General features: G+C 42.3%; 1 protein-coding gene across 4 annotated transcripts in view; it reads right to left on the bottom strand.

Annotated features, from left to right (window-relative positions):
• Positions 1 to 27,803, bottom strand: part of LOC115199727 (glutamate receptor ionotropic, delta-2) — a 566,366-nt gene that overhangs the window by 215,458 nt on the left and 323,105 nt on the right. For all 4 annotated transcript variants that reach the window (XM_029762106.1, XM_029762107.1, XM_029762108.1 and 1 more), the window contains one exon: positions 20,664 to 20,869. In XM_029762106.1, coding sequence (XP_029617966.1) covers positions 20,664 to 20,869 — 206 coding nt within the window. The remainder of the gene's footprint in view (positions 1 to 20,663; positions 20,870 to 27,803) is intronic.

Raw genomic sequence — 27,803 nt, 5'->3', positions numbered from 1 at the left:
GTGGTGGAGAGAGAGAGAGAGAGAGAGAGAGTGTGTGTGTATGTCTGTGTGTGTGAGTGAGTGACCCTTGACCAGGCTAAAACTATTCCTCTGCATCCTTCTCCTCATCACTTTCCACTCAGTTACCAACACCATGCCAGGTCTTTTCTCTCCGTCTCTACTGGTCAATTGCAGTATGCCTGCGTCCCAAATGGCACGCTATTTCTGCATCCTAAAGAGCACCGTTTGGGATGCAACCTATGAAAAGCCTATTTGGGTTGTCTTTCATAATCCTGACCTGAGGACGACCTGAGCGGTCGAAACCAAATAAATCAAATGGGAGCACAGAATGTATTGTGCCGTCTCTTTTCACCTACTATGAATGTGTTATAATATCCAGCACCTGCTCATAGGCAACGGATGTGCGTATGTAATCTTTTCCAATTCTTCATTCCTTTTCCAACATAAAATGAAATATGCATATTGTTTTGTATTCTATTCTGCCTGTTAGTAAACTCAGTTATGTGTCTAGTATACTACATTAAAACCTGCGTCATACTATCTACTGGCTATGGCAACTCATGGCTTTGCATTGCGACGGAAGAAGGCGTGGGCTTCTGAACCGCATGATGAGTGGGCTCAGACGCTATATCTCGCCTGTCAATCATTCACCCACGTAACACAGTGTAAGATACAGTGTAAGATCCCCCCCCCTCCATCCCTGCTCTCTTTACCCACATGTTCCCTATGGGGTTAAAGCAAACGCTGACAGACAGCGTGATTACCCCACCTTGTATGAAGCACTGAGACCCAGTGTACTCCTCCATTGTTAGTGTTAACCCTTTCCGCATGACAAACACACATGGCTCGGCGTGTCCCTCTATGTCGAGTTAACGCCTGCCTCGAGCACATTACAGTAATCCCGGATAGAACAGCTGTTTCTCCCCTGGCGCTGTCTGTCCAACTCTAACTGCATAGGCTGCTGTTCCCTATAAAGTCCACTACCTTTGAGCAGGGCACAGTTTCCCAAAACCATTTTTACGAAAGTTCCACTTGAAAACGCACATTATTTACTGACTGCCTCAGAACACCGACTGCCTAGAACAGCTAAATGCGTCGTCATTTTATACACAGAAGATCTCCGCTAAACACAGAATCAAGATGTTTATCTGTCTCTCTGTGACCGCTGATAAATTCAGAAAAAAGTTGACTGGAAATAGGCCTACAAAGTTGCCAATGTCTTCAAAATTGGTACAAATCGAAGATAGAAAGATTAATCCAGGTGAAAGTTATGATCCCCTATTGATGTCACTTGTTAAATCCACTTCAATCAGTGTAAAGGAAGGCGAGGAGACAGGTTAAAGAAGGATTTTTAAGCTTTGAGACAATTGAGACATGGATTGTGTATGTGTTCCATTCAGAGGGCGAATGGACAAGACAAAAAATGTAAGTACCTTTGAATGGGGTATGGTAGTATGTGCCAGGCGCATTGTTTTGAGTGTGTCAAGATCTGCAACACTGTTGGGTTTTCACGCTCAACGGTTTCCCATGTGTATCAAGAATGCTCCACCACCCAAAGGACATCCAGCCAACTTGACACAACAGTGGGAAGCATTGGAGTCAACATGGGCCAGCATCCCTGTGGAACGCTTTCGACCCCTTGTAGAGTCTATGCCCCAACAAATTGAGGGTGTTCTGAGGACAAAAGGGTGTGCAACTCAATAGTAGGAACATGTTCCTCATTTTTTTGTACAGTCATTGTATTTCAATCATATTGAAATCAATTTCATGTTATTTCAATTGAGTTTTAATTTGGCTAATTCTAGGCTACAGTCTGAAAAGTCTACCTCAATATATTTCATGGTGTGTAACAACATGCGCACAATGATGTGGCAAATCCTGATATTGTCATAGGCTAATGCTTACACACATTCGAATAATCCGCCTCAATATTTGTAGTGAGTGGGTTGCAACGATAATATCTCTCTGAATCTGATTAGTCATCAGTATTGTGGAATAGTTCGATTTAGGAGAAAGCTGACCCGAGAGCGGAGCTGCTTTTTCTTTCGGTCAGTATCCACACATGCTTTAACGACACACTTAGTGAACGTTCTCTCTGCGTGGTGTTTTGGGAAACGCATGTTACATTCGGACTTGTAGGAACGATTCATTGTTAAAAAATCACCCGTAAGCCTAAATTACACCACATTTGGAAACTGGGACCAGGCCCTATGGGCCCTGGAGAAAAGTAGTGCGCTATAAATGGAATAGGGTGCCATTTGGGACAGACCCATAGTGTTGTGATTCCCAGTTGGACAATGGCTGGTGACAGTATCACCATATCAGTTTGACCCCGCAGTTGACCCCTGCCTAAGTCTGTCTGCATGTGTAATAGCGGAGTGTGGAGGGAGAGGATTAGAGGCCTAATCCGACCACTGTAGTTTTATCATCCTACTGCCATGGCTCTGTCACCATTCATCTCATACGATAGGGAGAATCACTAAATAATAAGAGGGGGGGGGAATACACAAAACAAAGCTTGTCTTCTAAAATAGATACTGTATTGCAGCCTCAGCAGGCAGCCACATTCAATGGGACTTTCTGATCTTGTAAAATAACAAGTGCAGAGTGCTGCAGAGCTTCCTAGGGCCAGATATTTGCAAATTGGTGACATTTGTGATGGAAAGTTTGTAATGCCAGTATCATATTTGTTTTCACCAGTAGAAACACTACCGAACATAGAGATGACAAGAACAGGATGTATATCTGTAAAATATATCTATATTATCTAAAAGTAAACTACAAAGTAGGCCTACAGTACACAAAGCGTTTCAACACATTGATTCAACAAATTCAAATGATAATTGATGAGTTGACATTTTAGAACACCAAGGTGTTAATCTAGCGTCACCTTTTCAACAGCAACATTTCCACAAATATTCTACCTGCCAGTCCAGTCATCAGGACCAGAAATGCCATCCACTTCATCATCAGACGACAGCAAAGCCTACGCATCCAAGCAACTCGAAAGGAAGCCAGAATTAATTCTCTCTCTCTCTCCCATTCTCTCTCGTTCTCTCTCTTTCTGCCTTTCCACAGACAATTTCAATTTCACATTTAATACGTCTTACTAGCGGGGCTTCCATTAAAGCCAAGTGCATGAATTAGAAAAGACACAGCACAAACATTACCATGTAATTTCATTCTTCATCCTTCATTCCGAACCAATCTTAAAATGCCACTGTATATGGTTATCTATTTAACTAAAGAGTAGTTTATGATTTTACGTCCCTCGCTCTCCACCTTGGAGGCCCGGCTCTGGTTTGATATACCGTCAATGGAGGAGCGAGTAAGAAATGGTCATGCCTTCCCCAATTAAATTCGAAACAAAAAGAGAAGAAACGGCCTGAGATGGGAGAATGGCCAGTGGGATTTAATTGGCCGCGTAATGGACATAGTGACAGAGGAAAGGGGCGGGGTTTGGGGGATAGGCAGGCTAACGGCTGTAAATAATCACTGAATGAGAGTACAGGCACCTGAGACAGATCTGATGCACTATTCTTCAGAGATGAGAGGCGGTATACTGTATCTTAAACACACGCACGCACACACACACGTACACATGCACATACACGGTACACACATGCGTGCGCATACTGCATGTGTACACACACACACGTCAATACAAAACCTATTGTAAACCAATACACCATGACCAATTGTCACCTTGTACTATCTGATATGTTCACAGAGAAAGCCATTAGTCGTAATGCAGGTCAATAGGACTATCCTAAGAGCTTCCTTCTGTACCCTTAATGCTCCACCATCATACCATCATTCTGGTTATGTGTGTTTGAGATAAGACTTTAATGTCAGTGATATTACAGTGATAAAGTTCAAGGTTAAAGCAGTCCCATTGAACCTCCTGTGGCCTTGTGCAGTACATGGATGCATTCCAAATAGCACCCTACTGCCTATGTAGTGAAAAGTTGTGCACTGTATAGGTAATAGGGTGCCATTTGGGACGAAGCCCACGAGTGCTATCTGTTAAGAGGAGGCTCTGGGTGGAGGACTGAGATGACACATTCATCAACAGCAGTAATGATGACCCTTTAAATGTCCGTGGTCGAAGAAAAATACAATTCCCAGGTAATACGTTATTGTGCATTACATGGTGCCAATGTTATAAAGTACTTAAGTAAAAATACTTTATACTTTAAGACATTTTTTGTTGGATATCTTTACTTTTATATTTTTGAATACTTTTACTTTTACTTCACTACATTCCTAAAGAAAATAATGTACGTTTTACTCCATGCATTTTCCCTGACAAGCAAAAGTACTGGTTACATTTTGAATGCTTTAACAGGACAGGAAAATGGTCCAATTCACACACTTATCAAGAGGACAGCCCTGGTCATCCTAGAACATCCTCTACTGCCTCTGATCTGGCGGACTCACTAAACACATGCTTTGTTTGTAAATTATATGTCTGAGTGTTAGACTGGGCCCCTGGCTAACCGTAAATTTAAAAAACACAAACATTGTGCCGTCTTGTTTGCTTAATATAAGGAATTTGAAATTATTTACTTTTGATACTTAAGTATATTTAAAACCAAATACTTTTTGAGTTTTACTCAAGTAGTATTTTACTGGGTGACTTTCACTTTTATTTGAGTAATTTTCTATAAAGGTATCTTTACTTTTACTCAAGTATGAAAACTGGCTACTTTTTCCACCACTACATGGTACTAACATGGTGACAGGGAAATCATTTAATTATTTATAGAGAATTGACTCTTGGTTATTTTGGGATTCATTGTAGCTAACTTGACAGTGCCAATGATGTTACCAAGAAATAACCAACTTAGAAAAAATGACTGCAAAGAATTACTAGAAAATACCAATGCGTTACTGAGTCATTTCACATGAAATACCAGAGAAATACGGGTGGTAGTAAGAGTATAAAATAAAGTGTTACCCATTTCCACTATGGTTTGTTGTCTTAGTCGTATCCTCACCACAAAGGACTACTGCACATGGTCTCTACCTGTCCATGGATCCCCACCTCTCTACACCCATGTCCCTCCACCTATCCCCAATCACCCCCCCCCCCCCCCCCCCCAATTCTCTCCTTCATCAGGGTAAGGACAAAAGCGTTCCAGTATCTCCTACCTCTGTTCTTCCACCTCCTCCCCAATAATAATAGCAGTGGTGTGAAGTACAAAAAATACCACTTAAGTAGTTTTTGGGGTATCTGTACTTTACTTGATTATTTATATTTTTTTACAATTTTTATTTATACTCCTACAATAAATGATGTACTTTTTACTCCATACATTTTCCATGACAACCAAATGTACTCGTTACATTTTGAATGCTTAACAGGACAGGAAAATTGTCCAATTCACGCACTTATCAAGAGAACATCCCTGGTCATCCCTACTGTCTGTGATCAGGCGGGCTCACTGAACACAAAACGTGCCGTCTGGTTTGCTTCATATAAGGAATTTGAAATCATTTATACTTTTAGTTTTGATACGTTAGTATATTTTTGCAATTACATTTACTTTTGATACTTAAGTATATTTAAAACCAAATACTTTTAGACTTTTACTCAAGTAGTATTTTACTGGGTGGCTTTCACTTTTACTTGAGACACTTTCTATAAAGGTATCTTTACTTTGACTCAAGTATGATAATTGGGTACTTTTCCCACCACTGAATAATAGCACCTCTGTGACGGGTGACTCTTCCTACAGTCTGTCGCTACGGCAGTGGAACCGATGGCGCAGAGTTGCCGGTAGAGAGAAAGAGACAACACACGACACACGATGAAACCCAAGCGAATCATAATCTCAGCCTCGGCCCTTCCCATTTAAATAATGCATTTCAAACGGCTCCTTCCTTTCCTTGGCAGAGGGAAAGTGTTGGAACAGCAGAAAAGTTTCCTAAGTGTCATTCAGCAGAGAGAGGGAGGGAAGGAGAGAAGGCACACCATGGTGACTTCTTCTTCCCATCTTCTTCTTCCCTGGCTGTCTCTTTGGGTTATCACCCCATGATAAACCCCGTCAGCATGACCACTGAGGGTCTCTAGGTCAGCATCATTCTTCATTTGTCAACTTGCTCTCACAAGCCTGGTCTTACAAAAGCCTATGTCTCTTATGGGTCAAACGTATTCTGGGTTCTCGGAGGACATAATTGGTTTGACTGACTTTGACCTTGACTTTTATTGGTCAGACGTTTTGACCCATCCCGCTGTCCAGTTCGATCTTGCCCCATCTCAATCTTTTTCTTTCTCTCACTTTTTTCCACTTCCACTCTCTCACTCTCCTTTTGTTTGTGGTGCATGTGTCACCTGACCAACAATGTCTCACTCACTCAGCATGAACTAATCAGAGCTCTCTCTGTGTGGCCCACCGTGTGTAAGAGAGGCGTGACACCTACTGCGTTTGTCTGCTGCTCAGACCCCGACCTTGAGTGGTGGGAACAGGGGTCCGACTGTCTGTCTGATTGATGGGGGAGAGAGAGCGAGTGAAGAGAGATGGAGTTAGCGGAAAAAGGGAAAGAGGGAGAGAGGGGGGCACGTCTGACTAGGGCCATCCGTCTAACTGTTACCTTGAGCTGAAGTGACCAGTTACACAGCCCCACACTGAGCTAGCTGTACCTAATCCAAATCATTGCATGCAGTCAGAAAGGTATGAGTGAGTGCGTGAGTGCGTGCGTGTGCTAGGAAACAGCAGCTAGCCTGCCCTGATAGCCCTAAGAGGCTGACTCTCTAGAATAGATCTCAACAACAGTACTGACATATCTTATCCAAACAGAGACACAGGACTTCTCATCACTGTAATATAGTGCGGGAGAAACACACTATAATTGAAGCCTCTATTACATCACCACCTGCCGTTGCCAACGGTCTGTTGTGTTGTTGTTGTTGTTGCCAGCCGTGTGAGCTCAACGTTATCTCCAGAGAAGCTGTGTTTCTAACATTCCCCACCCAGATGTCAGACTGTCACCATCAGGGTGATGGACATCTGTCCCTGACACTGTCAGACACACATCTCACTGGGAGTGACGACTGAGAGGCGCTGGCTAAGGACACGGCCTCCCTTGCTTCTCCTCCCTCCCCAACACCTCCCTCCCATGTCAGTCTGTCAGACCGATAGTCTGTCCTGCTGTCTGTCCGGGTGACCTCTCACAGTAGAGTGACTACACCAGACTAGTATGATCAGTGGTGTCGGTCCCCTCATTTGTCAGCGTCACACATTACATCCTAAACACATGCTGTATGTACATACGTGCACACACACACTCCCACACACACACCGAACACTCAGTGTTGCCAACGGTCTCCTCTTCCACAGCCCAAAACAAGCCTAATATAGCACACTGGGTGGTCTCCCAGGACCAGTTTTGGATTTCTGTCACAAATAATTTGTCAATGTTACAACTTGATTATTTAAAATCGCTTCAGACAGCTTCTTAAGTACGAATAATTTGGTGGCACTTCTCTGACCTACGATGGAAGCTAAGTGATTACAAGCATGCCAGCCAGCGCTGTCTTCTGTAAATCTGATTTAGAAACGAGAAAGGGAATGTTAAATGATTTCTAGATGGTTAATATTAATCTTGAATGGCTACAATCACTATTTGGGAACTCGATAGATCATACTGCAACGTGGCGATAAAAGAAGAAAGCATTTTCCATTTCTAGTCGAGAATCATCTTGTGATAGCAAAAACTTCAAAACCATTAACTAACACAGACGCCACTGTCTGTGTTTGTCTACGTTGTTGATACGCTCCCTTGCGTGTAACTTCTTGATGATAAGACCAATCAAATTGTTAAAAGAAACAGTTGTGGATCTGTCTGCTCGTGGAGTGCTTTACAACAAATGAAATTAGTATGACCAAAATACTGTGTAGTTGTTTAATCAGGACCCATGATACAAATAAAATGTGTGCCACACTTTTCATTTGAATGTTGCTTATTACGGGATAATTATAATTTCGAAATGCGCTCATGCAATGTTAATTTAAAGTGGCAGCGGTAGTAATTCATAGGGTCATTGACTGTTTTCCTCAAGGCATTGGGAGCATGTTACCACCTTCCTGTTGGTTTCCATCAAAATAGTCTCCTATTCTTCCTTAGAGACAGTTTCCATCTCCCACTCTGTTATAGAACATTGCTGTGCCCCAAATGGCATCCTGTTCTGTTCCCTATACTGTACCAGGGGTATTCAAATGCGAGCCTAGTACTTCTGGTTTTCTGTTCTAACTGATAATTAACTGCACCCACCTTGTGTATCAGGTCAAAATCAGTCCCTGATTAGAGGGGAATAAATAAAATCAGCAGTGGAACTTTCAAATTAGAATTTGCCTGTCCTATTAGTTCACTACTTCTGACCAGAGCCTGCATAGGGCCCTGGTCAAAAGTAATGCACCATATAGGGAATAGGGTGCCATTTTACACATACAGTACCCCATGTCAACAAACCAGGGAAGCTAGTAACTAGTCCTCTAAAAAAACATTTGGTCCATATTAGCTAATTCTGCATCTCCTGGTTAACCATATCTCCACTACGTCCATCATACTTCTACATCAAAGCGTATCTTCGCCTTTCCTCTTTTGAGGAAATCCTAACAATTTTGCAGGTTACTCCGTAATGAAGAGGGCATGTAATTTTAGGATTTCACTTTGGATATGAGAAGCTCTCATGCTGAGATTATTTTAATATTTCAAGGTAAGGACATCAATTGGCAAAATTCATATTCTCTAGATATCAAAGGAGTGCATGAGAGCTAGCGAGAATATGGATTCAGAACTCCGTAGACGTATTGCTATTTTTTCTAACGACCATCCTATCATATGCATTGTCACAAGCACTTCACATTGATAGAGCATAAACAGATGCAACATCCCATTGGAGATGTAAGTTCATGATGACCTCCATTCTACAGGTGGATTCTCATGTAGACGTCTAAGTTATTCCTCAATGCAGTTAAGATCAGGCCACATCAGGACAATAATCTAGTCATCCATTCCTAATGGTGACCCGTCATTCAGGGCAGGTGGGGCAGAGCCAGAGAGACCCACCTGTTTAGCTAAATACCCCTTATTTTATTTAGCCTGTTTCACATGTTATTTTGGCATTAATACTTGTCACATAACAGTTTTCAAACAATGTTAAAAAAAATAACATTGAGTTAATAAAGTTTGCTTTCTTGAGTAAGGCAGCTCCAAAATGCAGGTGTTTCAGCCTAGCTCAGTGCTTTCTGTGGTGGTGGGGCAGCCTGCGGAAAACACGAAGCGTAGGGGTTGGTAATATTCTCTAGTTGCGCCGTAATTGGCTCAGTGTTCTGTCAATCATGGCGACACTACGTCACCGCAAAATCTACGGGTAGAGCTAAACAATTCAAGCCCCTTGGGTGCTGCCATAGATTTACATTAGAAGTGCCCATCCAAGAAGGATAAAGGATAAAATTATGTCAAGTCAAGTTATATCTACCGTAGCTTTGATTGAACTGATACTTTCAAAATCTTAGCTAGCAAGCTAGCAGTCATCATCATGAATCAAGTCAACAACCTACTGGCAAAATTATACATAAAACCTATCAGTGCTCATCGGCCATTGGACATCAACATTACACAACAAGTTAGAAATCTAAAATTCAACAATGAGTGGTTTGGAAGGAATCAGTGGCTAACTGCAAGCATTGCAAAGCAATCACTAGCCTGCTATTCATTGGAGTGGGTGTGTGGTTCAAACCTAGGTTTAAGGGTCTCTTTTCCAAGCTTTAAAGGATAAACATTCAACACCATGGGCCATAAAATGTTGAATACATTGGCTATGCTGTCAATTCAGCATGACTTCTGCCACCTTCAAAACATCTGGAAACTCGGAACTGGGAAATCTCAGACTCAGTGAGTTCAAGACAACTGGTAACAAACTCCAACTGGGAAAATACATTTTGAATGGTCGTCCAACTCGTAATTCCAAGTCAGGAACTCAGGCCTCGTTCTAGAGCTCCGACTTGAAGATCACTGATGTCATGATTCAACCTTGTTTTTTTTAGAGGTCCCAGTTGTCTTAAAAGCATCATAAATACAGAGAATGCCAGACTTTGATGACAATGTTTAATGACAAAATTTGCCCAAGAAGGACCGCTGCGCCACCTTACTCTTCAAGTCAGCACAGCACAACAAGGTGAGTCTAAAAATGTATTATATGATGCTGCATAAATTATGTAATATGCTAGGGAGATATGTACAGTTGAAGTCGGAAGTTTACATACACTTACTAGGTAAGTAAAGCCAGATATGCTCTGAGCTTCTACGTTCTGTAAGTGGTCCCTGTCGATTTCCCTGTGATAAGAATGTCATCCAGAAAACACACAACCCCATGTAAATCCTGTAAGACCTGGTCCATAATACATTGGAATATAGCTGGAGCAGTCTATTCATCTGGTATAAACCCTTCAACGTGTTTATAGTCAGAAAATGCTTTGACTCTTGATCTACCTCCACTTGCTGGTAGGTCTGTGTAAGGTCTAACTTTGTGAACTGTTTACCCCTGGCTAGAGTAGCAAACAAGTCTTTGGTAAGGGGTACTGGTCCACATCCACCCATGCATTTTGTGGTCAACTGATCGGTTCTCAACTGAACCGGTGTCTGCTGGAATTTCTGCATACTCTGGGCTGTGCACTCAAAGTTGTTGACAATGTCCAATACTTTTGCCCAAGTTAAATTCTCCCCATATGCTGCGCTTAGCATCTTGTGCCTTACTGGTAACTCCATAAACTAGCTGGTCCCTCAGCTGCTCCTCTAGTACAGCCCCAAACTCACATGTAGCCGCCAGTCCCTTTAGCGAAGCTATATACTCAGCTAAAGTCTCTCCCGCCAACTGTTTCCTATTCTGTAAAACATACCTCTTGCTCAACACATTCTGTTTTGGTGCATAAAAGTCTCTCAGAGCTGAAATTAGCTCCTGGAAGCTATCCTTTTCCGGCTTCTTCGGTGCTACCAAATCTTTCAGCAGCATAACCGTCTTTGAATCCATGACTGATAGAAACACCGCTCTTCTTTGGTCGTCAGCTATCTCGTTGGCTTTCAAAAACTGCAAAAATCGCTCCTCATATGTGCTGAAGCTCTCGTTAGCCTCCTGGAAACACAAACCGGTCTCACTACTGAAAAGGGCCATGGCTCTCATTATCCCACACGCCTTAACCTCCAAGCTGACCAGCTACTTTACAAGTACTAGCTAACTTTTTAGCTCGTTCACTCGGTTGGTCATCAGTAGTCTGAGGATTTTGCCTCAGAATTCCGTTATCCTCGTCGCCAGTTGTTGCATCCTAAGACGCTGGGATCTTTTACTGAAGACTCAGAAGCGTACTTATAATAAACGGAACAGATTTATTTAATGTTCTCCTTAACACATTACAGTCGACTACTCTCTACAGTGTCTTCAGCCCAATTCTCCAATACATCATTGAACTTTAACCGCCCTATCGTCTCGTAATCCAATCACTTCAATGCAAGAACGGAAACCCCATTGTCATTTGTTATTTCAAATAACTCAAACCCTGCATACAAATTCCATTGGCTATTTGCAACCATTTTAAATCTAAACTCATTAACACATAATATATTTCTCAATACACCACATAAACATACCTGCATTTGTCCAATAGAAACTCTCATTTGCAACTGTTGGACTAATGATGACACTCAATATCAGCTACTCTAGATGCAGGCAAGAGTATGCAAGGCGGTATTGAGTATCACTGTCTGTCCATGTGTCACTGTTTGTCACATCAAATTTGTCTCTCGACCTGTGTGCACCTACGTTGTAAACTTTCATTCATAGGCTATGTTGTAGCAACCTCAGGATGGGTATACTGTAGGTAAAATTTGAGTATCATGTAGTAGCCTAAACCTATCGCTGTTACATTTAACTGGGTGAACGAAATATGAATGACAGTCATCCAAATGGCTGCAAAAGAAGTAAGGCCATGATCATGGGAAAGAAATCATCCTCCCTCATCTGAAACGGCACTGACTGCCACTGATCTCAAAATAATCAATTATTTCTGCTCTCATCCTTCTAGACCTATCTGCTGCCTTTGATACTGTGAACTATCAGATCCTTCTCTCCACCCTCTCCGAGTTGGGCATCTCCGGCGCGGCTCACTCTTGGATTGCGTCATACCTGACAGGTCGCTCCAACCAGGTGGCGTGGCGAGAATCCGTCTCCGCACCACGTGCTCTCACCACTGGTGTCCCCCAGGGCTCAGTTCTAGGCCCTCTCCTATTCTCGATATACACCAAGTCACTTGGTTCTGTCATATCCTCACATGGTCTCTCCTATCATTGCTATGCAGACGACACACAATTAATCTTCTCCTTTCCCCCTTCTGATAACCAGGCGGCGAATCGCATCTCTGCATGTCTGGCAGACATATCAGTGTGGATGACGGATCACCACCTCAAGCTGAACCTCGGCAAGACGGAGCTGCTCTTCCTCCCGGGGAAGGACTGCCCCTTCCATGATCTCGCCATCACGGTTGACAACTCCATTGTGTCCTTTTCCCAGAGTGCTAAGAGCCTTGGCGTGACCCTGGACAACACCCTGTCGTTCTCCGCTAACATCAAGGCGGTGACCCGATCCTGTAGGTTCATGCTCTACAACATTCGCAGAGTACGACCCTGCCTTACACAGGAAGCGGCGCAGGTCCTAATCCAGGGACTTGTCATCTCCCGTCTGGATTACTGCAACTCGCTGTTGGCGGGGCTCCATGCCTGTGCCATTAAACCCCTACAACTTATCCAGAACGCCGCAGCCCGTCTGGTGTTCAACCTTCCCAAGTTCTCTCACGTCACCCCGCTCCTCCGCACAATCCACTGGCTTCCAGTTGAAGCTCGCATCTGCTACAAGACCATGGTGCTTGCCTACGGAGCAGTGAGGGGAACGGCACCTCCGTACCTTCAGGCTCTGATCAGTCCCTACACGCAAACAAGGGCACTGCGTTCATCCATCTCTGGCCTGCTGGCCCCGCTACCTCTGCGGAAGCACAGTTCCCGCTCAGCCCAGTCAAAACTGTTCGCTGCTCTGGCACCCAAATGGTGGAACAAGCTCCCTCACAACGCCAGGACAGCGGAGTCAATCACCACCTTCCGGAAACACCTGAAACCCCACCTCTTTAAGGAATACCTGGGATAGGATAAAGTAATCTTTCTACCCCCCCCCCCAAAAAAAGAAGATATAGATGTACTATTGTAAAATGGTTGTTCCACTGGATATCATAAGGTGAATTTGTAAGTCGCTCTGGATAAGAGCGTCTGCTAAATGATGTAAATGTAAATGTAAATTCGGGCTGTAACAGAACAAAATGAGGAAAAAGTCAAGGGTGTGAAAACTTTCTGAAGGCACACTATGTTCTTAAAATATGTTCTTAGTGTAAGTGGATTCCTTTGTAGCAATCCTATTCCACAATGCAGATACGATGGAGGAGGAGAGCAAGTAGTCTAGTCATTTGTAGATACTGGCCCATGTCTTGGCCATAAAGCCAACCAAACAGAGCTAACCAAAGGATTAAATAACGCAGGAAAATGGGTTGAATGGGTGTGTGTATTTGTCAACAAAGTGTGTTTGGAGAGCGGAACACTGCTTAGCTTGAAAAACATGCCCACGCCAACGTGTGGAGCTAACAGATGTTTAACAGTCCTTCCTGCTGTGTTAGAGCAACACACACACGCAGGCATGCAGGCACACACACACAATACACACACACACAGGCACACTTCACTACAAACTACACACATACACATACTGTACACGCACACGAGCACACACATGTACACACACTGCTATACACACACACACACACACACACACACACACACACACACACACACACACACACACAGGAGCGAGGGGTAGTGTGCCATAGCAGCCATTGCTACAATCAGTTCCCATCTGGCAGAAGAGCCTAATGCATTTCACGAGGCCCTCCTGTGACAAATGACTTCACAACTAAACTTGATTAAGTTAAAACATTCTCGGGCATCCTCTCCAAGCTAGAGAAATCTTGTCATCAATTTTATCCACAAATCGGTATCCATGTTACACTATCTAACCGTAGAACAGAACATCCCTTCAGAGGTAATTTATTTTAGTTTTATACATACAACCTTGGTCCCATATACAGTGTATTCGGAAAGTATTCAGACCCTGTGACTTTTTCCACATTTTGTTATTTACAGCCTAATTCTAAAATGGATTAAATCAAACTTCACCGTAGGGATCGTGCCAGGTTTCCTCCAGATGTGACGCATGGCATTCAGGCCAAAGACTTCAATCTTGGTTTCATCAGACCAGAGAATCTTGTTTCTCATAGTCTGAGAGTCTTTAGGTGCCTTTTGGCAAGTTCTAAGTGGGCTGTCATGTGGCTTTTACTGAGGAGTGGCTTCTGTCTGGCCACTCTACCATAAAGGCCTGATTGGTGGACTGCTGCAGAGATGGTTGTCATTCTGGAAGGTTCTCCCATCTCCACAGAGGAACTCTCATGCTCGACCAGAGTGACTATTGAGTTCTTGGTCACCTTCCTGACCAAGGCCCTTCTCCCCCGATTGCTCAGTTTGGCCTGGCGGCCAGTACTAGGAAGTGTATTTGTGGTTCAAAACTTCTTCCATTTAAGAATGATGAAGGCCACTGTGTTCTTGGGGACATTCAGTGCTGCATACATTTTTTGGTACCCTTCCCCAGATCTGTGTCTAGACACAATCCTGTCTCGGAGCACTACGGACAATTCCTTCAACCTCATGGCTTGGTTTTTTTCTCTAACATGCACGGTCAACCGTGGGACCAAGACAGGTGTGCCTTTCTAAATAATGTCAAATCATTTTAATTTACCACAGGTGGACTCCAATCAAGTTGTAGAAACATCTCAAGAATGATCAATGGAAACAGGATGCACCTGAGCTCAATTTCGAGTCTCATAGCAAAGGGTCTGAAATAAGGTATTTCAGTATTTTTGTTTTTGCAGAAATGTCTATAAGTCTGTTTTCACTTTGTCATAATGGGGTGCTGTGTGTAGATTAATGAGACATTTTTTATTTATTTAATCCATTTTAGAATAAGGCTTTAATTTAACAAAATGTGGAAAAGTCAAGGGGTCTGAATACTTTTCAAATGCACTGTACAAATTGATGAGGATTCAAAAGTAGCCGTCTCTTGAGTTCCAGCTTTCTGAGTCTCCACCCATGGAAATGTCAAGTGCCCCCTGTGGTGGAAGTCTTGGAATCTTATGAAGTCTTATGAAGCCCGTAAGCAGACCACAGGCCATGTCCTGAACCGTTATTACCACACCCTATGCGACCTGTGCAGTCCACTGATATCCAATCCTACTCTCCACTCCTCTCCACTCCTCCTCTCTACTGCTCCAATTGGAATCTGAATGTTTTCACTGAGGTCAAGGTCAGAATCCCACGTGGGCTTAACGAACCAGTAACCCCTTTCTTTTTTGAATTCCTTATTATTAATGGGGCTTCCAACTGCAGCCACACTTTAAATATCATACGATTTATTTATTTATTATTTTCTTTTTACAAATCAGCTACTTTGACCACTTTCCCCCAAAAATCTATACAAAAGGTTAGGTATATCGTCCTCCACTTCTCTGCTATTCAAATCAGAAACCAGAATATACATTTCTTCTACCAATCAAACAGTACAGCTGTTTTAGTAACTGCATCAACTGCTTTAATTAAAGATGCAGCAAGTCATGTCAGAAGCTAGCAGATTCATTACTTACTGTACAAACAGCTGCAAATTCCAATAATACATCATCACATTTTGAAGTTCACTTTCCTTGCTTTATCTAACAAAAAATAGGTTTTGTGCATCAGAGTGCAGTATTTATTTAGTTTCATAACACAAACGTTTGTTAGTACGTTTCTCACACTGGCTTTAGCAACAGGGAGAGCAGGCCTGCCCAGGAAAGTGCAGGGTTTGCCTAGCGAGACGTACCTCAGTGGGAGACAACATCTTCATTGAGCGACAAATCCCCATGATTTGAGAATCTGTTCGAACAAAACAGCTAGCACAAAAAAAAAAAGATTTCAGCTAATAGGGAGAAGTATCTAACAAAATAACTATTATGGCATTCAATGATCATAAACTATTTACATATAATACAAATCTGGGTACATGTGTTGACAAAATTCTTACTTACTCACTCAACCTTTAAGGAAACTTCCCACTGTCATATACAGTACATTCGGAAAGTATTCAGACCTCTTGACTTTTCCACATTTTGTTACGTTACAGCCTTATTCTAAAACAGATGAAATAGTTTTTTCCCCCTCATCAATCTACACACAATACCTCATAATGACAAAGCAAAAACAGTTTTTTATAAATTTTTGCAAATGTATGGGAAAAAATACATATATATTTATATATCACATTTACATAAGTATTCAGACCCTTTACTCAGTACTTTGTTGAAGCACCTTTGGCAGCAATTACAGCCACGAGTCTTCTTGAGTATGACGCTACAAGCTTGGCACACCTGTATTTGGGGAGCTTATGACATTCTTCGCTGCAGATCCTCTCAAGCTCGTGTTGGATGGGGAGCGTCGCTGCAGAGCTATTTTCAGGTCTCTCCAGAGATGTTCGGTCGGGTTCATGTCCGAGTTCTGGCTGCAGAAATGTTTCTGTACCCTTCCCAAGGCCTGTGCCTTGACACAATTCTGTCTCGGAGCTCAAAGGACAATTCTTTTGACCTCATGGCTTGGTTTTTGCTCTGACATGCACTGTCAACTGTGGGACCTTATATAGACAGGTGTGTGCCTTTCCAAATAATGTCCAATCAATTGAATTTACCACAGGTGGACTCCAATCACGTTGTAGAAACTTCTCAAGGACGATCAATGGAAGCAGGATGCGCCTGAGGTCAATTTCGAGTCTCATAGCAAAGGGTCTAAATATTTTAAGAACCTATCTTCGCTTTGTTATTATGGGGTATTGTGTGTAGATTGATGAGGAAAACAATGAATTTAATCCATTTTAGAATAAGGCTGTAATGTAACAACAAAAAAAACGGTCTGAATACTTTCCAATTGCACTCATTGGTGACACTTCTGTGGTTACCCAAGCAACATTTGGTCTCACTGTGCATTAATAGCCCTACTAACTCAGTATGTTAGAGCCACTTTGCGCTGTTCTGTGAAGGGAGTAGTACACAGCGTTGTACGAGATCTTTAGTTTCTTGGCAATTTCTCGCATGGAATAGCCTTCATTTCTCAGAACAAAAATAGACTGACGAGTTTCATAAGAAAGTTATTTTGTTTCTGGCCATTTTGAGCCTGTAATCAAACCCACAAATTCTGATGCTCCAGATATTCAACTAGTCTAAAGAAGGCCAGTTTTATTTCTTCTTTAATCAGGACAACAGTTTTCATGATCAATTAGCTTTTTAAAATGATAAACTTGGATTAGCTAACACAACGTGCCATTGGAACACAGGAGTGATGGTTGCTGATAATGGGCCTTTGTACGCCTATGTAGATATTCCATAAAAAATCTGCCTTTTCTAGCTACAATAGTCATTTACAACATTAACAATGTCTACACTGTATTTCTGATCAATTTGATGTTATTTTAATGGACAAAAATGTACTTTTCTAAGTGCCCCCAAACTTTTGAACAGTAGTGTACATACACACACACACACACACTACATATGCCCAAACACACACAACATCCATACACATGGATACTGATACCACACACACTTACACACACCTACACTCACACTTTCACACTCACCGCATATTCTGCTGCTACTGTCTATTATCTATCCTGTTGCCTAGTCACTTTACCCCTACCTATATGTACCTAGCTGCCTCATTTATCTCGTACACCTACACATGGACTGGTACTCACTGTATATAGCCATGTTATTTTGACTCGTTATTGATATTCCTCATTCGCTGTTGTATTTATTTCAATATTTTTTATCTTCAACTGTATTGTTATAAAAGGACGAGTATGTAAGCATTTCACTATTAAGCCAAAACCACACAGTGAGACAGAGTAGAGAGCACCCACTAACATACACTGCATAGTGTATGTCAACTTTATTGCCATGAGATTCCATAATAAACACTTGTATTTGTTATGTTCACTATGTAGCCCTTGTGAATTATTGTTGTGTGCTCCTTTTGACTCACTTTATATGTCCTACGGGAGTCACCGTACCTGCCTCCTGTTATGTTGGCTCACTAACGTGAGGAGAATTGTAGCTAATACACCCTATCAGGTTATAAGGAGTTTATCTTGTCTCATTCTTTCTACATAAGTGTTCTCTCTTGAACAGAGTTCCTAGAGTTCCCCAGCTGTATCCTGCCTAGGCTATATGCCTGTGCTCGAAATAAACAAATGGTAGGCATAAAATTAATGGGTTTTTTCAAATATGTATTATTGGCACTGGCAGCTAAACTTAACACTAAATAAACACTTTTTAACTATTCATGTCACAATTCCAGACGTAACAATGCATAAACAGTCTATTTTGTGAAAATGTATCTGCTCACTTTACCAGCATTGCTTCACGTAAATGCAAGAAAAATAGACTTGCTTTCTAATTTGAAGCGCATGACGCCGTTGACGCCGTCTCTTTTCTCTCATTCACTACCAGGCATTCTAACTCCAGCATGTACACGCTCGTTCATGCAAGTAAAAAAAAAAGCCTTTCATTTGATTTGGCCTTTAGTCTACACTTGTTGTTTACAAAGCATGTGTCACGATCGTCGTAATAACATTCGAACCAAAGCGCAGCGTGATATCGGTTCGACATATTTTTATTAAGTCAACCGCACAAAAAACAATAAAGAATACACGACACGTGAAGCTACGGAGTGCTCACAGACAACTACACATAAACAAGATCCCACAAAAAACCAGTGGGGAAATGGCTGCCTAAATATGATCCCCAATCAGAGACAACGCTAAACAGCTGCCTCTGATTGGGAACCATACCAGGCCAACAAAGAAATACACACACTAGATTTCCCACCCTCGTCACACCCCGACCTAACCAAAATAGAGAATAAAAGGCTCTCTATGGTCAGGGCGTGACAGCATGTGACAAATAACATTTGATTTGATTTCAGGCAGTCTTTTCAAATAGCTCTTACACTTAAAGGGCATTATCATAATTTCACAGTATTATTCCAACCTCATACCGTGGAAATATACACACAGTGGCCAGTTTACACCACCCCGTTCATGAAAATGGTTCGCTCCTACAGACAGTGAGTCACATAGCCATGGCTTGCTATATAAAGCAGGCAGACAGGCATCGAGGCATTCAGTTTATAGTTTGATTGAATGTTAGACTGGGCAAAACGAGTGACCTAAGCAACTTTGAGCGTGGTATGATCATCGGTGCCAGGCGTGCCGGTTCCAGTATCTCAGAAAAGGCCGGCCTCCTGGGCTTTTCACGCACAACGTCTAGGGTTTACCGAGAATGGTTAGACAAACAAAAAACATCCAGTCAGCGGCAGTCCTGTGGACAAAAACAGCTTGTTGATGAAAGGTCGAAGGAAAATGGCAAGAACCATGCCAGCTAACATGCAAGCAAATAATGGGGCAGTAGAACAGTGTTGTGCAGAATGGCATCTCGGAACACACAACTCGTCAGTCCTTGTCACGGATGGGTTATTGCAGCAGACGACCACACTGCGTTCCACTCCTATCAGCTAAAAACAAGAAGAAGCGACTCGTGGGCACGCGATCACCAACACTGGACAATTAAGGAGCAGAAAAACCCTGCCTGGTTCAACGAATTCCGGTTCCTGATGCGTCATGCTGATGGTAGTCAGGATTTGGCGTAAGCAGCATGAGTCCATGGCCCCATCCTGCCTGGTGTCAACTGTACTGGCTGGTGGTGGTGGTGTAATGGTATGGGGAATGTTTTCCTGGCACACATGAGGTTCCTTGATACCAATTGAGCAACGTTTCCATGCCCTGAAGAATTCAGGCTGTCCTGGAGACAAATGTGGGTCCGACTCGGTAGTAGATGGGTGTACCTAATAAAACATAGGAATATCCCGTTTTTGACTGCACTGGGCCTTTATCTCAAAATCTTACGAGTAAGAATAAAGGGAAGAGGGAAGCACCACAGAGAACCATTTGACACTGTGGATTGGGCTTCCTAAGTGCTTATCAGTGGACAATTATTCATGTATTAGCAGCTTCTTAGCACTGATTGACCATATGTAAACATAGCTAATTTGGGGATAATACAATATTAGGAATTATTAGACCCAGTGTTTTAAGCAGTGATTGTCTCAATGAGGTATATGAGTGGGAATGTGGAAGAGAGAAAGTAAGTTGTGGTAGTGTGAAAAAGTTTAGGTCCTATGTGTAACAGGCGTCATTGTGCCTGCTTAACAGTATAGCTTCCTTTGTCATGATCCCGCACTGGACCTCGATCTTTGATCCTCTGCCTTGCAAATACACGTGAGCACCTGTTTTAGCCAATTGCGCTACATAAAAACAAGCGATTGGATAGCGTGAGACATTTCAAGCTGGAGTTATGAATCTAACTCTGTTAAGTGTGTGTGTGGGTGAGAGAGTGTGTGTGGACCTGTGTGTGGGTGTGTGTGTGTGTGTGTACCTCAGTGATGAAGGCCTTGGCGGTGGCAGGGCTCATGAAGAGCACGGCCCGGCGCAGCGTGTCTCGGTAGCGGTGGAGCTCCTCCACCCTCATGGTCCGGAACATGCTGGTAATCATCATGTTGATGTTGGACTCCACCTTCTGAAGTGACACGTCCATGCCTTGCTGAGACGTCTTGTCCAGGAAGTCCTGGATCCCACGGATATCTATATGGAAAGAGGGAGGGATGGGTGGAGAGGAAGGATGGGGGTAGTGCGATAGGGGCAGGGGAGGTGGGGAGGGAGAGGGGGATAAACGGGGACGAGATGGAGAACGGGAGAGGGATTTGCATCACATTCATTGTGAGGACACCTGACATGGCAGTCACAGTTTGGTGAACAAGTAGATTGAATGCCAGATAAAACATCTGAGCCACTATTGTCGAGTTAAAGACATGTCAATAAACTCACTGACCATCTTTCCACAAACTATAAAACAGGTTATTGGAGATCACCTTTCACTGTTCCCCTTAATATATATCTGGATACTGGTACTATAAAATCACAGTATTATCCATTCACTTTTATCACATTTGCTCTTGTAGAAAAAGATTGGAATATATAGACCATTAGCATTTATTTTTCAGTGTGCTGGAGTGAGACCTGTGTAGTACATTTGTCACTGCAGTGATAAGGCTGATGTCTCACAGATGAGGTAAATAAAATATGACTGGCTGCTCATCTCCTAGCAAAAATGACCCCATTGGTCCCATGTCCCACACCAGTGCGAGACGGGCTAGCCCACAACAAGCCCAACATAGGCTAGCCCACACCAATCCCACATCAGCCCAACACAGGCTAGCCTGCACCAAGCCTACACCAGCCCAACACAGGCTAGCCCAACATGGGCCAGCCCACACCAAGCCCAGCAAGGGCTAGCCCACACCAAGCCCAGCAAGGGCTAGCCCACAAAAGCACAGCTACTTCATAATGTAGAGTCGAGGGCTTATCAGAATATTTGGGGGTGTAGTTTACAAATACCTAATTCATGTTGTTAAGTTAAAAAATAATACAAGATAAAAAATTGCTGACACCCTTCAAAACAATTAGGGTTCAGAACGTTACAGTAAATTATCTCGGAATCATCTTTCTTCAAATATAACCTTATAGTTAGTTCTAAGTTCACACGTTCGTTTTGTGTAACCATTTCTGAGAGTGTCATTCCGGTTGAAGTATTCTGTTGTGTGATGGCAACAAATAAATGATATTGTACACTGCCAATGAGGAAGTGTGTTAAAAGACTTAGATAAGTGAATGTGAAATTCTTCTGGTAAAAATACATATGATAGTAAGAACTTAACTGTCTTTCTGATCCATTGTAACAGGCATGTGATCTAAAGGGGTAGGCTTCTTTCAGGGGAAGTGAGGGATGCCCTCAGGGCCACCTGTCTTGGGCCCAATGTCGGTAGCCTAAGTGGGGCCAATATTTTAGCCAGCATTGGGTCTACATCGTGCCAATGTGGGCATGTTTGCTGAGCTCTCTCTCCATCTCTCACATTCGCACTTTAGCTGTCTCCCCCCTCTTCTTCTTACGCCCACCTATCTCTCTCTCTCTCTCTCTCTCTCTCTCTCTCTCTTTGTCTTTCACACTCTGTCTCACTCTCTTCTCTCTCTCTTTGTCTTTCACACTCTGTCTCACTCTCTTCTCTCTTCTCTCTCTCTCTCTCTCTCTCTCCCCCTCTCTCTCTCAGCTACAAGGGCAGGCCTAATCAAATCCATTACGTTGCAACGTCACTGGCTGAATGCACAATCCAACTCCTACCAAAGACGAGTCCAAAGGTGGCTTGAAAAATGTGCTACTGATTCAGATGTGTGGGCAAAGCAATAATTTGCAAAAGTTGTGCTTTGGGCTCTGAATGAATTGGTTCCGTAGTACACTAACTCAGGCTGTGGCTTTCTTTTAGCTTTCTATGTCAAGAAATACACAGTACAACTTTTTCAATTAAATCCTAGTCCTATAGTGTTGAGATATATACTGTATATATATACAGCTGAAGTCAGAAGTTTACATATACTTAGGTTGGAGTCATTAAAACTTGTTTTTCAACCACTCCACAAATTTCTTGTTAACAAACGATTATTTTGGCAAGTCGGTTAGAACATCTACTTTGTGCATGACACAAGTCATTTTTCCAACAATTGTTTACAGACAGATTATTTCACTTATAATTCACTGTATCACAATTCCAGTGGGACATAAGTTAACATACACTAAGTTGACTGCGCCTTTAAACAGTTTGGAAAATTCCAGAAAATGCTCCAAAACTGCCATAAGAAAGCTAGACTACGGTTTGCAACTGCACATGGGGACAAAGATCGTACTTTTTGGAGAAATGTCCTCTGGTCTGATGAAACAAAAATAGAAAAGTTTGGCCATAATGACCATCGTTATGTTTGGAGGAAAAAGGGGGAGGCTTGCAAGCCGAAGAACACCATCCCAACTGTGAAGCATGGGGTGGCAGCATCATGTTGTGGGGGTGCTTTGCTGCAGGAGGGACTGGTGCACTTCACAAAATAGATGGCTTTACGAGGAAGGAAAATTGCGTGGATATATTGAAGCAGCATCTCAAGACATCAGTCAGGAAGTTAAAGCTTGGTCGCAAATGGGTCTTCCAAATGGACAATGACCCCAAGAATACTTCCAAAGTTGTGGCAAAATGGCTTAAGGACAACAAAGTTAAGTTATTGGAGTGGCTATCACAAAGCCCTGATCTTAATCCAATAAAAAAATTGTGGGCAGAACTGAAAAAGTGTGTGCGAGCAAAGGAGGCCTACGAACCTGACTCAGTTACACCAGCTCTGTCAGGAGGAATGGGCCAAAATTCACCCAACTTATTGTGGGAAGCTTGTGGAAGGCTACCCAAAATGTTTGACACAAGTTAAACAATTTAAAGGCAATGCTACCAAATACTAATTGAGTGTATGTAAACTTCTGACCCACTGGGAATGTGATGAAAGATATAAAAGCTGAAATAAATAATTCTCTCTACTATTATTCTGACATTTCACATTCTTAAAGTAACGTGGTGATCCTAACTGACCTAAAACAGGGAATTTTTACTAGGATTAAATGTCAGGAATTGTGAAAAACTGAGTTTAAATGTATTTGGCTAAGGTGTATGTAAACTTCCAACTTCAACTGTATTTGGCTAAGGTGTGTATATATATATATACAGTATATAGTTGACTCCCTTGATAAAGATGAGCATAAACGACAGCATAAAATAAATAATTCAAATACTGAGCTTTATTGTATGCTCAAAAAACTTTGGAATTTATATTATTTTATACTAATACAATTGCTCAGAGAAAGAGATGTTTTTCAACAAGTAATATATATTTTTTTCTCCAAAAAGTATGGGTTAGAAAAATGTACACCCTTTTTTCAATACATTTCAATACCAAACCGTGCGAGGATAACGGCACTGAGCCTTTTTCTAAAATGTTTTATGAGTTGGAGAACACATTGACAGCCTCTGACAGGATCCGCAAGTGGATCTTTCAGCAAGACAATAACACATAAAAATCCACAAATAAATGGTTCATCGGCCACAAAATCAACATTTTGCAATGGCCATCTCAGTCTCTGGACTTGAAACCCATTGAAAACTTGTGGTTTGAAGTGAAGAGAGCAGTCCATAAGCACAGGCAAAGGATATCAAGGATCTGGATTCTGTATTGAGGAATGGTCTAAGATCCCTTCCAATGTGTTCTCCAATCTCATAAAACAGTTTAGATAAAGGCTCAGTGCCGTTATCCTCACAAGGTGAGGTGTTGAAAGGTGTTGAAAACAGGGGTGTCAATAATTTTTACCCCCACCTTTTAGGCATTTTTTTATTACTTGTTAAACAAAATCTCTTTCTCTGACAAATTGTATTAATATAAAATAATATAATTTCCAAAACCCTTTGAGCATACAATATAGCTCAGTGTATGAATTATTTTCTACTGTCATTTTTTCCTCATCTTTATCAAGGGTGTCAATAATTTCAGACCCCATTATATACTATACAGTAGTTAGCTAATGATGTAGTCGATGTAGACAAATTATGACAATGCCTTATTGTCATTATTAAACAATTAACAGATTGATTGCACCTCATTATGTGCTGGGCTGAGGCGATGGTGTAAGCGACTTAATCCATAGCTCCAACCAACACCGAGGGACAGAGAAATAATACAAAGTCAGACGACTCAACATTCCAGCTGTGGATGACATCATCTGCCAGGGTCTAAAGTTCAGAGGGTGAGAGTTGGCCTGGAGAGGATACCCATGTGGAGGGCGAGGGGAGGGGGAGGAGGAGGGGAGAGCAGCAGGTGATAATTGTCCAGTGGTGCGCTGGAGAAGGGAGGGAGGGAGGGAAGGGGATGGGATAAGCGACAGACAGACAGAGTTTGCTAGGAAGAGGGGACGGGGGGCGGGTCTTGGACTCCACACACCAGCTTGTGTTTTAATTTCGGGACACATGGATTAAAGAATACCCAGAGGTCCCTGTTGCTGCAAACGTCACAAGGTCGGCATCTAGACTGCTGTTGTTTACAACAGGACTGTGTAGGTGCATCTCACGGTGATGGAGAGAGAGAGAGAGAGATATCAAATAGTGAGGAAGTAAAACCGTGTTGCTAATGTGCGTTCTTCACTACCGTTACATTTACATTTGTGACACTAATGCTAGTGTGCAGGGTTGATGTTGTCACCCACACCTACATGTATCAGACTACAGTGGAAAACTGCCTGGGGAAATGAACAAACAGACATGTTGGTATGGGCAAATAGATTGGACTATGAGGCACTTTCAATCTGTAAGAAAACACAGGCGTTTTCACAATCAGCATTAGCCTCTATTATCGTTAGCATGAGGAGAGGAGATTTGACAGTCTAGGTCACAGCTCTACCTCTGGGTATTCCTCCCTCCATGTTCCCAAAATGTGTCCCGAAATTAAAACAAAAGCTGGTGAGTAGAGTCCGAGCCCCGCCCCGTAGCCGTGGCGACACAGGGGCCTATAAGTTGAGACTTCCTGCTGAACTGAGGGGATGCTAGTCTAGGTCTATACACTCCAGCTGTGTGTCAAAGCTAAAAGTATGGGGTTCATCCACTGAACATTGGTGCTAGCTAATTTGATCATTGTGTGTGTGTGTGTGTGTGTGTGTGTGTGTGTGTGTGTGTGTGTGTGTGTGTGTGTGTGTGTGTGTAAAGTGACATAACATATCCTCTCATCCAGATAGTTGAGTACAGTATCAGTCAAAAGTTTGGACACACCTACTCATTCAAGGGTTTTTCTTTATTTTTACTATTTTCTACATTGTAGAATAATAGTGAAGACATCAAAACTATGAAAGAACACATATGGAATCATGTAGTAACCAAAAAAGTGTTGAACAAATTAAAATATATTTTATTGTTGAGATTCTTCAAAGTAGCCACCCATTGCCTTGATGACAGCTTTGCACACTCTTGACTTTCTATCAACCAGCTTCATGAGTTAGTCACCTGGAATGCATTTCAATTAACAGGTGTGTCTTGTTAGAAGTTCATTTGTGGAATTTCTTTCCTTATGAATATGTTTGAGTCAATCAGTTGTGTTGTGACAAGGTAGGGGTGGTACCAAGAAGATAGCCCTATTTGGTCCATATTATGGCAAGAACAGCTCGAATAAGCAAAGAGAACTTTAAGACATTAATTTAAGACATGAAGGTCAGTCAATCCGGAACATTTCAAGAACTTTATTAAAGTGCATTCACAAAAACCATCAAGCACTTTGATGAAACTGAATCTCATGAGGACCACCACAGGAAAGGAAGACCCAGAGTTACCTCTGCTGCAGAGGATGCGTTCATTAGAGTTACCACCCTCAGAAATGTGTTATTTCATAGCTTGATGTCTTCACTATTATTCTACAATGTAGAATATGACAGTTCAAACTCCTTGGCCATATTCATAATGGGTCTCAGAGTAAGAATGCTGATCTAGGATCAGTGTTGCCTTTAAGATCATAATAAATAAGATCACATGAACACGAGGTGACCTGATCCTAGATCAGCACTCATACTCTGAGATGCTTGGTACATATGGTCCCTGGACTCTCTGGGTCAAGCCTGTGATTGTAGCACTATATCAATCAATATTCAACAGACTGTAACAAGATACTGAGTCTGTTTATGTCTTAGCCTCTCACATATTATATTCAGTCCCTACAGCACTTCATTACCTTAACCATATCCCCCGCACAATACAACAACTTCATGTGAGTTGTGTATCCATAGCAGTAAACCTTGTCTCCCTATTCTAACTATATTAATCTTTCTTTATCAAGGGAGCTGTTACAATTCATAGTCTATGGTGCCAAACCAAATTCAATTACATTCCTTGATTTATCTGCATTAGCCTTACTACTCTCATGCCGCTATGTGTGTGTCTCAAATCACAAACGTGTGTGTGTGCGTGTGTGTGTGTGAGGGTGTGTGTGTGTCTGTGCTATATGCCTTTATGCTGATTGAGTGAGGTGTAGGTCTCGGGCTGCCTCCATCAATCCCAGAGTAGCTGCAGCATCTCTTCTGTGGCTAATGCTTTTACAACGCTTCACAACACACCTGCACTACAAAGAGCTCAAAAACAAACCTGGCTACATCGCACCATAAATCTCTCTCCAACACCTTGGAAGAGAAAGGGCTCCCTGTAAATATGAAAGACTAAGATGAGGAAGTATCACAGCCACCTTGAGGATGTGGTCCTGTGTGGCTCAGTTGGTGGAGCACGGTGCTTGCAACTCCAACGGCCATGGATTGGATTACCGCTGAGGCCACCCGCACGCAAATGTATGCACGCATGAATGTAAGAGTCCCTTTTAAAAAACAATATTTAGCCTTTATTTAACCAGGGAAAGCCCATTGAGACCCAGAGTCTCTTTTTCAAGGGAGAACTGGCCAAGAAGGCAGCGACAATCAATACATGACATAATTAAAACATACAACAATGCAATACAACAACATGATCCAGCCTAAAAAAAAAGCATTTACACTCCTCTGTAACAGTCTCCCATCAATATTTTAAATTCATTCAGTGGCACTAACATATCTAGATGAAGCATGGATAAAAGTGTC

Source organism: Salmo trutta, chromosome 9, assembly GCF_901001165.1.
Source record: "Salmo trutta chromosome 9, fSalTru1.1, whole genome shotgun sequence".
Taxonomy (NCBI): domain Eukaryota; kingdom Metazoa; phylum Chordata; class Actinopteri; order Salmoniformes; family Salmonidae; genus Salmo; species Salmo trutta.
The sequence above is the reverse complement of the archived record's forward strand: the minus strand, read 5'-3'. Positions and strand labels throughout refer to the sequence as shown.